The 14,117-nt window shown below is 46.0% G+C and overlaps 1 protein-coding gene across 1 annotated transcript; it reads left to right on the top strand.

The window, feature by feature from the left end:
- The first annotated feature begins 7,526 nt into the window (after positions 1-7,526).
- LOC133916430 (uncharacterized) lies at positions 7,527-13,209 on the top strand. Its single transcript, XM_062360097.1, has 3 exons — positions 7,527-8,799; positions 12,211-12,768; positions 12,847-13,209. The coding sequence occupies exons 1-3, from the start codon at positions 7,927-7,929 to the stop codon at positions 12,946-12,948; spliced, it is 1,533 nt and encodes a 510-aa protein (XP_062216081.1). The 5' UTR covers positions 7,527-7,926; the 3' UTR covers positions 12,949-13,209.
- Positions 13,210-14,117: the final 908 nt, after the last annotated feature.

Here is a 14,117-nt window from a genome sequence, read left to right as displayed (position 1 = left end):
TGGAGGAATAATGAACAGAACTTTAGACAGAAAGACTTAAAATTAACTGTAATCAAGATAGCAGAAAAGAAAATAGCCTACATGTAGTTCTAACCATTGCAAGCATATATTGAACTTGGAGCTTTTGTAGATCTACATGCTACTATTCGAGCTAACAGACATCATTGTATTGGATTTCTAAAGTATTCACTATATCACTCAAAAAATGAAGCTTTGGCTGTAACAATAATGGACAGGTCCTTAGGTAGAAAGATCTGAAATTATTGGTTAAAAAAGGTCAAGCAATTTTTTTATGTCTCCATTGCTTATCTAGCGAAACTGTTATATCAATTTGCAAGTGTTGATGCCCCGGTGGAAAACATAGCTGATATGAAGATGGAAACTTCAGTTAGCACTTTGTTACTGCAAATGTTCAATGAACAGTCGAAAGAAAATGAGCGAATAAGAGGGGTCAAACCTGTGTCGGCACTGTTCAGGAATCCTTGCAGATGAGGAAGGCCACCACGTTGTTGAATTAACGCACCAACAGTTCGGCACAGGGAGGAAGGTAGGTGCTTGGAAGCGACGGGCGCGAGTTGAGACGGAGAGGATGCAGGAGGGCGAGTGCTGGGCACCCGCGGCCAGGCCTTTTAGGTTTTCGGAGAGAGGAATGCCGCTGGGGGGGGAGGGGATCGGGCCGAATCGTTAGAGGTCGACCGATGTGGTTGCACAGGTGAAGAATGGAGGCGGAAGGGGGGGGGGGGGGGGGAGACGCGCTGATGTGCCTCTGCCGGTGAGGAATGGAGGCGGTGGAGCTCGGGAATGAATCGAGACGATGAACTCCTGGGGGGGATTGGGGGGAGGGAAGAGATGGACCGATGTGCCTCTTCTGGTGAGGAATGGAGGCGGTGGAGCTTGAAGGACGAACACACGCGCTGGACTATGGAGCTTGGGAGCGAGGGTGGGGGAGAGAGGGCGGAGCCGTGGGATGGTGGTGGCGGGCGACGGTGCCGAAGGCGTTGCAGCTGGTGGATGAAGCGAGGTGCGACGGAGAAACCTGGGCGAAGCGCAGTGCGGAGATTTTTCGGCCAGCAGCTGGAGGCTTTTGGAGCCGGGGTGCGGTGGATATTATTATTATTATTATTATTATTTGCGGAAGCGGACAGCACCGGTACTTGCTGATGTTGGAGCCCACCCGTCAGGCAATGGCGCACGGTGAGCTACAGGAGCTACAGGACCGTGGCGCCTTGCGCCCTCGCGATTCCTTCCGCCGATAGGATAGAGTATTGATGCAAATCGATAAAGGCAATTTGAAGAGAACTGATGCTGGAGGAACAATGTATCGCTTTGGCTGCTTTACAATCGCCATAAGTTCTACTTTAGATATGAGTCAATCTTTTCGGTCCCAAATCATCCATTTATTTGTGTGGATAATGGGGATACAGCTAAATCAGCTAGGCAAGTTTCTTTTCAGATTCATAAAATGTTTACTGAATATTTGGAGTTTTTTTCGGAAGCCAAACGAGCAGCACCACTGTCAGGCACATAAGTGGCAGTTCCCCAGCGAGGATTATCTGAAAATAAATGTTGATGGGGCCTTTCATGATCATAACAACACAGGAGGATGGGGCTTTGTTGTTCGTGATCACCATGGTAGTGATGGTACAGCCGTGTGATCAGGAGCGGGAAGGCCCGATCACATCTCTGATGCTATACAGACTGAAGTTGTAGCAGCCATGCAGCTAATGAATCTAGCACGATACGAGTGGAGTTGGAAACAGATGCTCTGAATATCAAAACAGGTCTGATCACTTCGTCTTTTGATGCAGCACCGACTGAAGTACTCTTCAGGCCCTCGACAGTATGGAGTGATGCCAGGAGAGAAAAAAAAAAAGGACCCACAGTTGTCAGTTGAAATTGTGCACCCCTCTTCACCATGTGTACTTGTGGGCCCCACCGAGTAAATTAAAAAAAGAAAAACACCCTTCTTTCCCGCTTCCCTTGCTTCTGTATTTGTGGGACCCGCCACGCCGCGCCGTGCTCTTGCCGCCCTGCCGAGCCGAGCCGAGCCGCACTTGCGCTAGCGCCGCTGCCACCATGGTCCGCCGAGCTCATGCCCGTGCCGCCGTCGCCGCTCTCCATCTCCATTCTCGACAAGGCACTCATGCGTTCGCTTGTCGTTTGGGGCTTTGGATGTTGAATTGGATCATTGGATTAGCGATTAGGTCAATGGTCACTTCAGATATGACATTGGGCCGGTGGCCAAGACAATATACAAGAGTCGATTGGACTGGTAGCCGGTGGTTAGGAGTTAGGCTACGCCGGTTAGGCTATTGGGAGTTAGGCTTTATCACTAGAAAATACATATAATTAATTTTTTTGCAAAAAAATTAGATATACATCTGTACACCCTTAATTTTCAGTGTGCCTGCCCATGTGGCCACTAACTTTATATATATAATTTGAATAAGAATGCACACTTTGAATAATTTGGACGTGATAGACTCATGCAGAAGAAAAAGACAAAAAAAAAGTCCGTATACTTACATGTTCAGAAGACTGTATGCTCACATGTTCTGAAAAGACTAAAGTGCGTGTTCCGTCATCAAAAGAAGATAATTAGCACATGGCTTCATATTTCGTCGGTATAGAATATATTCTGTACCTTGAGATTCCAAGCTACAATCCAAGTACATAGACCAGATTAAATAAAGTAGAAAAAGAGCTCCTCTCATGGCTATAAAAGCAGGCTTCATGCAGCAGAAGAGAGGACATCACCAGCCACCAGCCATTGAGCAGCATTCAGAGAAGAGCAAGAGCATCCTTATCACTTCTTCTCTCACTCCTAGTATTAAGTCCACCGTGTAAAATAGTTATATTAAAGGAAGGATTTGTGCTACTACCGCTGTAAAGTAATCCTCTGTATGTATAAGTATTTGTCAGGAATAAGGAAGATCTATAATCAATTAGCATACAATATTGAGGTATTAATAAATGGCACAAAATACATAATAGATGAAATTACAATACGAGACCTATCTATGATAAACGATGACATGATAATTGGATTAAGGTTTTTACGACATTCTTTACAAATCACAATTATACCTGAACAAGGTATTACATTTATTCCATATCAAGACAATGTCCCATATATCTTAAAAGTACAAAAGCGTGGTGGAACGCAACACCAAAAAATTGCCAATCTTGATCTTGAAAATGGTAATCTTGAATGTAGTATAAACAATAAGTTCTTAGACAGATATAAAGAAAACGAGTCTAATGCAAGCATAGAAGAATATTACATAGTAAATTCTTATATATAATGCATCGAATTACAATCATTCGCACCAAATTGGTATAGAGACATAAAATCTAAAAAAGATATAGAGAAGATTGAACAAAGATTAGAAGATATCCAAATAATTTGATAAATACCAATAAAATACTGGGATAAGAATTCTATTATATGTAAGATAAACATTATAAGCCCAGATTATATAATTAAGACATGTCCTATAGAAGCCACTCCAAAGGACATAGACGAGTTTAAAATGAATATTGAAGAATTATTAAAATTAGGAGCTATAAGAGAAAGTAGAAATCCAGATAGATCAACAATATTTATAGTAAGAAATTGTTTTGAAATAGTAAGGATAAATCAAGGATGATAGTAAATTACAAAAGGTTAAATGATAATACTGTGGAAGATGTATATAGTATTTCAAATAAACAAGAATGCATTAATAGGATACAAGGTAGCAAATACTTTCCAAATTTTGATTTGAAAGCTAGGTTTTGGCAAGTCAAGATGGCAGAAGAATCTATAGAATGGACATTATTCACATGCCCTCAAGGATATTTTGAATGGTTTGTAATGACTTTAGTCTTAAAAAATGTGCTTGCATTATTTTGGAGGAAAATGCAAAATATTTTTTAATGAAAAGCAATAGTTTATATTAGTTTATATAGCCGATCTGTTAATATTTTCAAAAACTTACAAAGAACATATTGGCCATATTGAAATATTCTTTAGAAAGGTAGAACAAAATGGATTGATATTATCTAAAAAGAAAATGGAAATTTGTAAAGAAAAAATTAATTTTCTTGATATAAGATAGGAGAAGGTAAAATATATCTATAAGAGCATATTGCAAAGAAAATCTTATAATTCTCTGATACCATGAATGACAAAAAAGTTCTACAACAATTTTTATAAATTTTAAATTATACGAGAAACTATATATATATTCTGGCTAAGCTTGCTGGGCTATTATATACAAAGTTAAGAAAGAATGGCTAAAAGTATTTCAACTTGGAAGATATAAAATTAGTAAAATTGATAAAGGAAAAAGTTAAAGATCTAAGACCGTTAGAATTATCTTTAGATGATAATTATTTTTTTATCGAAATTGATGCCTCTAAAGAAGTATGATGTGCTATATTAAAGCAAAAATCTAATAAATATTCTCCAAAAATAGAAGAAAAAAATATTTAGATATAATTCAGGAAGTTACAAGTTAAAAACCATATATAATACTGATAGAGAAATTTTGTCAATAATGTATACAATAAACTCTTTTCGACTATATTTAAGATTAAAAGAATTTACAGTTAGAACAAACTGTGAAGCTATATGCATATATTATAATCAAATCAATAGCAAGAAGAGTTCTACTATAAGATAGGTTTTGTTCGAAGATATTATTACTAGAAATGACTATAAAGTAATTTTTGAACATATAAAAGGAAAGAATAATAAGTTGCCTGACTTATTTTCTCGTTCATCTATTTTGCAGGAATGAAGAGATCGATGAATTTTAGCGGAGTTGAATCATTTAGCTTTGGAGCTGAAAATAAGCTAAGAATATTTCCACCAAATTCTTATAAATTTAAACCAAAGGATCATATATTACAACAATGCATAGTAGATAACTTTTGGTTTCAATATAACAATAAACGAGAAGAAATAAGATATATGCTATCAATATTAAATAATCTTACTGAATATTTTCACATGATAAATGAATTACTGTTCACATCAGAAAATCCAGAGATAATAGAGCCGAAGCCTATATATATTGTATTTGATGGAAAGGTACCAGACACCAGACATACATACATACATACATACACACACACACACACATATATATATATATATATATATATCAGTTGAAGAAATAATCTCTCGAAAGATAGATTTAAAATTGGCATGAGGAATGTCATGGAAAAAATATACAAATATTGATGAAGCATTAAATCAAGCTCGAAAAATTTTGGGAGTAAATTATTACATAGAACCTGCTGCTAAAGATTATATTTAGAAATTTAGAAGAGCAAAGAATAAAAAAATTCCAGTAGCAGCATCTTGTGTCAAGGAAGAAGAGTCTTCAAAAAATCTCACATATAAAGAATGCCTAATAAAAGATGTGATCCTTTGAAGATAGAAATGAAGGAAAAAAAATTTAAAAGAATTACAAAAAGAGATGAGTGATAAGTTTGAAGAAATGAATAAAGCATATGATGACAGATTTGAAATCCAATTTCAAATGAAGACACTATGGATGTTACCGGACATAGCAAAATCCAAATTAAAGAATATATCTTAAAAAGAGAAAACTATACAAAGAGATATATCTGTTGAAAAGATGAAAGATGTTGGGAATATTGTCCTTCGAAGGTATATGATATTGATAAGGTGATATCAATAATTTGGTCATGGAAGACCCGTGCAAAAGAAAAAAGATAGAAGACAGTCTGCATACTCACATGTTCAGAAGACTGTATGCTCACATGCTTTGAAAAGGCCAAAGTGCGCATTTCGTCATCAAAAGAAGACAATCAGCAGACGGCTTCACATGGCTTTACGTTCCATCGACAGAGAATATATTCTGTATCTTGAAATTCCAAACTATTATCCAATTACCTAGACCAGATTAAATAAAGGAGAATAGGAGATCCTCTCGCGGCTATAAAAGGAGGCTTCAGGCAGCAGAAAGGGGGGACACCACCAGACACTAGTCACCAGCCATCGAGCAGCATCCAAAGAAGAGCGAGAGCATCCTTAGCACTCCCTCTCTCACTCCTAGTATTAAGTCCACCTTGTAAAATAGTTATATTGAAAGAATGATTTGTGCTACTACCTCTATAAGGTAATCCTCTGTGTGTGTAAGTATTTGAGTGTTCTCAAAAGGAAAAATTATTTGTAAGCTATGTTTGTGGAAATGAAGTAGTGTGGTCTTTGAAAATTCCTTGGTCTTCTAGTTTGTCTATATGAGACGAGTTTTTATGCTATGTACCATATAGAAGAAATCTCTTTGGTAGTTCTCAGGTAATTCCTGCATCTGGTATAGTCATAATAGGGTAAGTAGAGCTCTATATATGTAGAGAAGTATTTTCTTTGGGTGGAACTAACTAGAGTGATGATAAAAACTTATCACTTATGTCCATAACTAGAGATATCTAAGGAAAACTTTGCTACTTTTAAAATAAACTAGTGATAAGAATGGTGAATACCGAATAGGATTTTTATTGTTTCACCAACCTGCAAATATCCTGAATAGCATCCCTGAATACCTATGAATAAAGAAAGGTCGCTCTCAATATTAAATATTTTAGTATTGTTGTTACTGTTTAAAAATAGTATTTTAATAATATTAAATTAAGTTTTTTTATTCAATAGTATTCAATGATACTATTTAATATCTTTGCAGATGTAAGGATATATACACACAGCCTACATGTGGGCCTGGTCCACATGCTTACTGTAGTGGCTTTTCAAAACTGTTTATTTATTTCTATTTATACGTGTAATTGTTAGTTAGAAGTATATTTTGAGTATGTAAAAACATAATTCACTCCAAAATACCAAACATTTCTCTAACTAACTAGATTCCATTCACGTCACAGCACAAGATCGCAACCGCAGACAGACTCTTATCTCAGAATTGGCACAACAGAAGCTACACAAATTTGAATACCACCGCTGCCGCTCTAGCACCCGATTTTGCTGACTAGTCCACGTGCGACGGCATCAAAGCTCGAGAGGAAAGGCTCGGAAGATGCCGGGAAAGTAGACAGCGAAGTGCCCAATAAACGCTGCGATGGCTCCACGCGGCTGGCTAAATTCCCTTGAGCGGCGCCGAAGCAAGCCGCGCCCGGTGGGCTGGGCACCACCGCACCACACATGCACTCGAAGATATGGCTCGTGACTCCTACGACTCCTCGTCCATAGCGAATGGACGGGCGGTTCCTTCCGCGAGCCTTTATCGGAAAGGTTAACGGCTCGGTTATCTCGGGGGACACAACACCAATCACCTAACTTTTTCAAGCGTTCCATCCCAACCCTATCAAACCGAGATTAAAAGGAAAAAAATCTTTAAAAAAATCCTAAGTGCAAACAAACAAATAAGTGTAAATATATAAAGAAGAATACCGTCCATTCAATCTCATTCGAAAATTACGATTGATTCTATCTTCCTATATTTATATTAATTTACTAGTTTGTACTATAAAATTCTCCGATTAAAAACGCGCCTTTTATTCTTGTAGTGCCACGCCGCGGCGTCCTTCCAAAGCAGCAAAGCTAAACAATACCTGCGGGCCGCAAGGACGCGGCGTCCAAATCATAGCACCCACGCCGTACGGTGTCGCCGCTTCCTCGTTTCCCGAAGGTGAGAGCGGACGCCGGCCGGAGGCGATAAATACAAATACGCCCACGTAGCAGGAGGAGGAGAAGGACGGGGAGCAGTGTAGCGTTCCATTCCCACGCTCGCGCGGCACGATTCCGCCGTCTCCGAGGAGGGGCCTCAAAGGGAGCGCTCGCCACCAGCCTCTCATCATTGTTTCCAGGAAAAGAACGGCCGGGGCCTCGAGCCCTGCCAGCCACTTCGCCCTGCCTCGCGAGATCCCCGTGAAGGAAGACGGTGATCGTGGCAGGAGCGAATGCTGCACAAATGGAAGGTCGCAGAGTGCGGCGCGGGCGCGGGCGGGGTAGACCAGCGCCGGTGGTGCGTGGCGGCGTCGCTGTCCATGTTGATTGCGGCCACCTTGGCGTTCCTTGCCTACGTTGCCTTCTTCCCGGATGACGGCGCCGGTGGGCTGTACCGGTTGTGGAGGTGCCAGGATTGCGCGGGCGAGCTGGGCGATTTCCCGGGTGACGAGGCGGCCGCGGCCGACTGGCCTTCGGCTGGTGGCGGCCGCGCACCGACGACGCTGTCTCACATCGTGTTCGGCATCGGAGCATCGGCACAGACGTGGGACCAGCGCCGCGGGTACGTGGAGCTGTGGTGGCGACCCGACCAGCTGCGCGGGCACGTCTGGCTCGACCAGGAGCCGGTGAGCCCGTGGCCGGCGGCGACGTGCCCTCCGTACCGTGTCTCGGCGGACGCCTCCCGGTTCGGCGACCGGGCTTCGGCATCGCGGATGGCCAGGATCGTGGTGGACTCGTTCTTAGCCATCACTGCGGAGCTGGGGAATGACACTGCGCCGGACGAGGTGCGGTGGTTCGTGATGGGCGACGACGACACGGTGTTCTTCCCGGACAACTTGGTGGCCGTGCTGCGCAAGTACGACCACGAGGAGCTGTACTACGTCGGGGCGCCGTCGGAGAGCGTGGAGCAAAACGTGATGCACTCTTACGGCATGGCGTTCGGCGGCGGCGGGTTCGCGGTGAGCTATCCGGCCGCGGCCGCGCTCGCCAAGGCCATCGACGGCTGCCTCGACCGGTACAGGCTGTTCTACGGCAGCGATCAGCGCGTGCAAGCCTGCCTCAGCGAGCTCGGCGTCCCGCTCACCCGCGAGCACGGATTCCACCAGGTGAACGTCCTTAACGCAGCTCCATTTCTTTCATCGTTACTAAGCACTGCCATGATTCCTTCTTCCCCAAAATGTCAATTTTTCCCCCAAAAAAGTCAATTTTTTAATACCGAAGTATGCAAGTTGTGCCTAAGGAACCAAAAATGTCCCTTCTTCCCCAAAATGTCAATTTTAGGAATGGATAACCGATTATCTGAACTTCTGATTCGCATTCAAAATTCCGTTCGGCAGGTCATGGTGCAGCAGTTAGACCATCCTGATTCCACTCGAATTTCTCTGCATCACCCTGGATCAAAGCTTTTTGACCAACTTATCACCGTTTCCCCAAGTAAAAAGTCCTCATGAGCTTTAAGCATCTTTCGTCCTCCGTTGAGAATCCACGGAAGCATCTTTCGGTTGCTGCAGAGACCAATATTGTTGCCACTGGAATCTTTTTCTAGAAATTACTGGAGCCCGGCTGTGGCTGCAGGCGACGGACAATGCCATCCATGACCTGTTCGATAAAAAGTTGCCGGATAGCGTGGAGTCGTTGGCCAGCAGGCCTAGTCCTTGGAGTCCTTGAGCGACATCTCTCTCTCTCCCCACCAGTTCACCCCATGTGAAATGGGTATCTAGCAGGCCAAGCGTCGACAGGTCACGAGAGGAATGCCTGGCCTTGCCCACCACCTCTGGTAAAAGTACATCTTCATCTTTTCCTTTTTGCCAGGCACCTCGCCATCGCCACCCATTTCATCTGCCGTGCCGCAGCCGCTGTAAACAGGACAACGAATCAGAGAAAAAAAAATCCATATTTGGGGTAGATTTTCCCCGCCCCGACCCGGCGCGGCGCCGGGATTGGCGTAGTGCCAATCAGAGATGGGACTTGGGTTGGATTGGTCCGGGCTGCCACGGTATGTAGATTTTCCCCGCCCTGTCCTAGCGCGGTGCCGGTTGGCGTAGTGCCAATCAGAGGTGGGACTTGGGTTAGATTGGTTCGGGCTGGCACGGTATAACCCTTTCGTGTCTCGTGGCGTCTTGTGCCGACCAGACTCAACCCATTTAGCCCATCGGGCCATGCATAGCAAGCGGATAGCCAGACCCAAACATGGCCCATGGCACATCTCAAGCACGACTCTCGTATTTGTGAACTCGCATATAGTTACTGCTGCACGATTAGGCATCGTCGAGGGTGCGATCTGACTGTCACGATAAGCAAACATGATTGTTATGCTCGATGAATAGGGACACGCATGAACATAATTTTTTTAAGGAATAGGATGACATTTCATTGATACAACACGAGAATTACAGGCCACCGATTACAACAATTGAAACTCAGGTACACCTCCAGTCAACCCTCCCGAACACTACTTTGCATCGCCGGTGTTGGAAGTGCACTAAAAATGAATCCGGAAGCTGCTCCCTTAACCAACAAGTAAACGTAAATTTTTTCCAGCACAAGAGACAGCCCGCCTGAGACGGGTCTTATGAACGAAACGATGAATGAACAGGCAACACAAATCGACCAACAACCGAAACCTCGTCAGACTTGAAGCAAACCGATGTCGCCAACTTTAACCTTACTACGGCAACCAATGCCGACGAGCAAACATCAACAACCTCCGCAAACCATCGACCCCCAAGCCGATGATGCGGAAACACTAACCCTACAATCCCCGATAAGAAGACCAACGACCCGAAGAAACCTCATACACCCCAACACAATCACATACGCATATATATACTTATATGCAACACAAAATCATACACAAACACAACTACTAGACGACGAACTGCGCCAAAACGCCTGCTCCTGCAGCCCCCGCAGCCTTCTCCTCCTCATCGAGCGGTGGCGATGGCCAACACTGTAGCACTCGATCGGCACCGAGCTCCACGCGCCGCAGCCCCTGACGGACCAGAAGAAAGTGAAGGGCAAGAGCATAATTATTCAACAACTACTAACCTAATAACTACTTACAACTTAATAGGATGGGTCCCTCCTCCTATACACGCCACTGGCAAGCCGGAGACGACAAGGGAGATGTCGGATCCGCGCCTCGCTCGAAGTCGCCTCCACTAGTCGCTCATGGAAGTCTCTAAACTATCCGCATAAACATAATTAGCAACAACCAGCAAACAAGCTTCGATATGTTTATAGACATACGTAAGACTCTTTAACTTAATTGATCAACACCACAATGAGAGGTTTGGACAAAATATTACGATCCAAATAACGTTTCAATTGCCAATCACTTGTATTCGCTTGACCCGTTGTCAATGACAGTATATTACAATCACCAACCAACAACTTTGCGAGAATCAGATCTATTTGTGTTAGGCTAGCTCAGACACGACCCATTATTTGGATCGGACCATACCGTCCACCGTGCCAAGACCTGACCACGGCACCGCCGGTGTGTCCATATCTTACTGGCTCGACCTAATTTTTCTAGTACCACATCGTGCTATAGGTCATACCAAATCATCATATCACATAGATCGCTCTAATTCGGCCCTGCCTAAATCTCACCTCTAGTGCCAATCATATTTGCATGGTCACAGGCTTGGACTCTATCGCGTTGCCCAGAATCGCGGAGCCCGGTGGAGGTAAACTCCCTCTGGGCCCTAGGTGTCGCGGGTCTTGAACCTTTGGTTGGGCGCACGAATTGATGAATCCGCCGCCGCTTGCTTTTGCCGGTAGGTCGTAGTGGGGGTGTGACGTGTGTCCACGATTGGTGCCGCAGAGCAAAAGCTTCGGCTCGTTTTGGGGACCCCAAAGTTGATGGTTGTAGAAAACCGCGGCGGGGCGGCGGTCCAAATCTCGACGCCGCATTCCCGAGCGTGGTGCCGCCAACGCGGCGGAGGTTGGTTGGTGCGACGTGTTACCTCGACGGGCCAGGTGTCTGGCCATCTTTTCCCGTGAGGAGATTTCCGGGTGTAGGTGTCGTCAGATTAGCGTAGTTTTTGTAGCACGGGGAGTTGTGGGAATCACGAGAGCGACGGGCATGATTCGCTCCGGTGCGGACGGGGAACGGTAAATGTTGTAGCATCCCAGCGCAGTCGGCGTACTGGTTCTCTACCGTGCTTGACGTGCCCGTTGAGTCGGGGACGAGACGCTTGTGCCGTTTTCTAGGAGGCTACGACAGACGAGCAAACGACCCGGTGCAAATGGCCACGAGAACTGTGTTACAGTTCTGCGTTTCGCCCGTTTTCTTCTCCCTTTTTAAGCGTGTGCCGCTTGGGGACACGCGTGTACTGCTTCAAGATCTGTGTTACAGTTCTGTGTTACGTCGCGTGGCGCACACGTCTTTACTTTTTCCCTGCCAACCTCGCCATCAAGCTTCACATGCAAGTGGTCACGAGAACCGACCGGCACCCATGAAATTGTCTCGCTTTTTTTCACTGACACCGTCGCTTGCGCAACTTATGCAGGTGGACATCCGCGGCGACGCGTACGGGATGCTGGCGGCCCACCCGGTGGCGCCGCTGGTGTCGCTCCATCACCTCGACCACATCCAGCCCATCAGCCCGCAGGGAAAGACCGCGCTGGACGCGGTCCGGCCCCTGGTCGGCGCGTCCCGCTTCGACCCGGCGCGGGCGCTGCAGCAGAGCTTCTGCTACCAGCACGGGCCGGGGTACACCTGGTCCGTCTCCGTCGCGTGGGGCTACACCGTGCAGGTGTACCCGTGGCCCGTCGCGCCGCACGAGCTGGAGGTTCCGCTGCAGACGTTCCGGACCTGGCGGAGCTGGGCCGATGGGCCGTTCGTGTTCAACACCCGTCCGCTGAGCCCGCACAACGCGTGCGCCCGACCCGCCATGTTCTTCCTGAGCTGGGTCCGGAACGAGACGGGGCGCGCCACCGTGACGGAGTACGCGAGGCACGGCGTCCCGTCGGAGAAGGAGTGCGACAAGGCCAGCTTCCGTGCGGTGTCCACAGTCCACACGATCAGGGTCATTGCTCCCAAGATGAGCGAGAATGAGTGGAAATGGGTAGGTGCCAAGACCATCTCTCTCGTCGCTGACACTAGCTGCTGGGGCAGAGCCATGCTTACACGTTTGATGTTTCAGGCACCGCGGCGGCAGTGCTGCAGGACGAAGCGGGCGAGGTGGGGCACGGTGCTGACGGTGCGGATACGACGCTGCGGCAGAGGAGAGCTAACCACGCCGTAGATCCATCCGTTTCGCCGTGATTTCGCCACGGCACGGAGACGAAGATAGTTGTGGTAGTGTGTGATACAGATGACAGGCACGGATAATTCTATGGAATAATTTCATCTATATCATCAGCTTGTATCATGTCACCTATCTGTCATCGACACAGCTGATAGTATAGATGAAAAGTATATCTAAAATATTGATATAGATGTAAATTCCTCTAATTCTATCGGTGCTCGCACAAGAAAGAAGCTAGGTCCTATTCTCTGACCGGCAGTAGAGTATCTTCCTGCTGGCGATGTACAGACTCTCCTCAACGTGTATAATGGCTGCATGTGACTTATGAGACTCAGACATACAGATCACAAATAGTACGCACATCAGGTGCACACTCTTTTTAGTTAGACTTTATGGGCTAGTGTATTGTAACATATCTCTATATATAAAGCATAAGTTGATTCTCGTATCACCTTCTTCCATCACTTCCCTTTCATCTAATAAAAAGCTATTTTTTTTTAAAAAAAACCTACTCCTGCACACGCCATCTTGCCCGTTTGCTCAACCCCCCACTCTTAGCTGGTTTGTTTGGCCCGAGTCCTCTCTCGTTTGGCCCTTAAAACCCTAGACACCCACCGCACCCGCTTGACATCGCCGCCAATCCATCCCGATGCCATTCAAGATCCTCTTGCTAGAAGATGTCGCTGCACAAGATGGTGTCACCCCTTCGTCCAAGCCCTCACCTCCCCTTACGATGGTGTCGCTTCCTCACTTGTGAGGCATGGCACCGTCGCCTCGTGCTTGCTCCTCGCTCGCACCTTCGCCTCAAGTGGCGGCGAGACAGCCAAGAGGGTTCTGGCATCGGTCATCGTCGGCACAGAGCCGATTGAGGCAACTGCCACAGTCGGAGTCCTCAACTGCCCCAGCGCACCGGTCACCATCGCCACTGTCGACTCAATTAGGGACGAGGGCCCCATCGTGGAGGGCGCCTATGGGGTCAAGCTCGTCGTCGATGACCACACTGAAAAAATCAAGAAAATAAAAAACCGTAGAACCCACCGCCCTATCCCCTCCCCACTCAAATCGATCCAAAACCGCCTCCCCACCAGGCCACCACCAACGCTGTCATGTCATCGCCCTCCATTCCCCATGCACCCTTGGACACGCCGCCCGTCTCAGTTGCGCCT

This window comes from Phragmites australis, chromosome 4 (genome assembly GCF_958298935.1).
Source record: "Phragmites australis chromosome 4, lpPhrAust1.1, whole genome shotgun sequence".
NCBI lineage: Eukaryota > Viridiplantae > Streptophyta > Magnoliopsida > Poales > Poaceae > Phragmites > Phragmites australis.
The sequence above is the reverse complement of the archived record's forward strand: the minus strand, read 5'-3'. Positions and strand labels throughout refer to the sequence as shown.

Coding starts and splice junctions, on each gene's coding strand:
- LOC133916430 (XM_062360097.1), top strand. CDS start 7,927: ATGCTGCACAAATGGAAGGTCGCAGAGTGCGGCGCGGGCGCGGGCGGG. Junction 8,800..12,210: donor GCGAGCACGGATTCCACCAG/GTGAACGTCCTT, acceptor CAACTTATGCAG/GTGGACATCCGCGGCGACGC. Junction 12,769..12,846: donor GCGAGAATGAGTGGAAATGG/GTAGGTGCCAAG, acceptor TTGATGTTTCAG/GCACCGCGGCGGCAGTGCTG.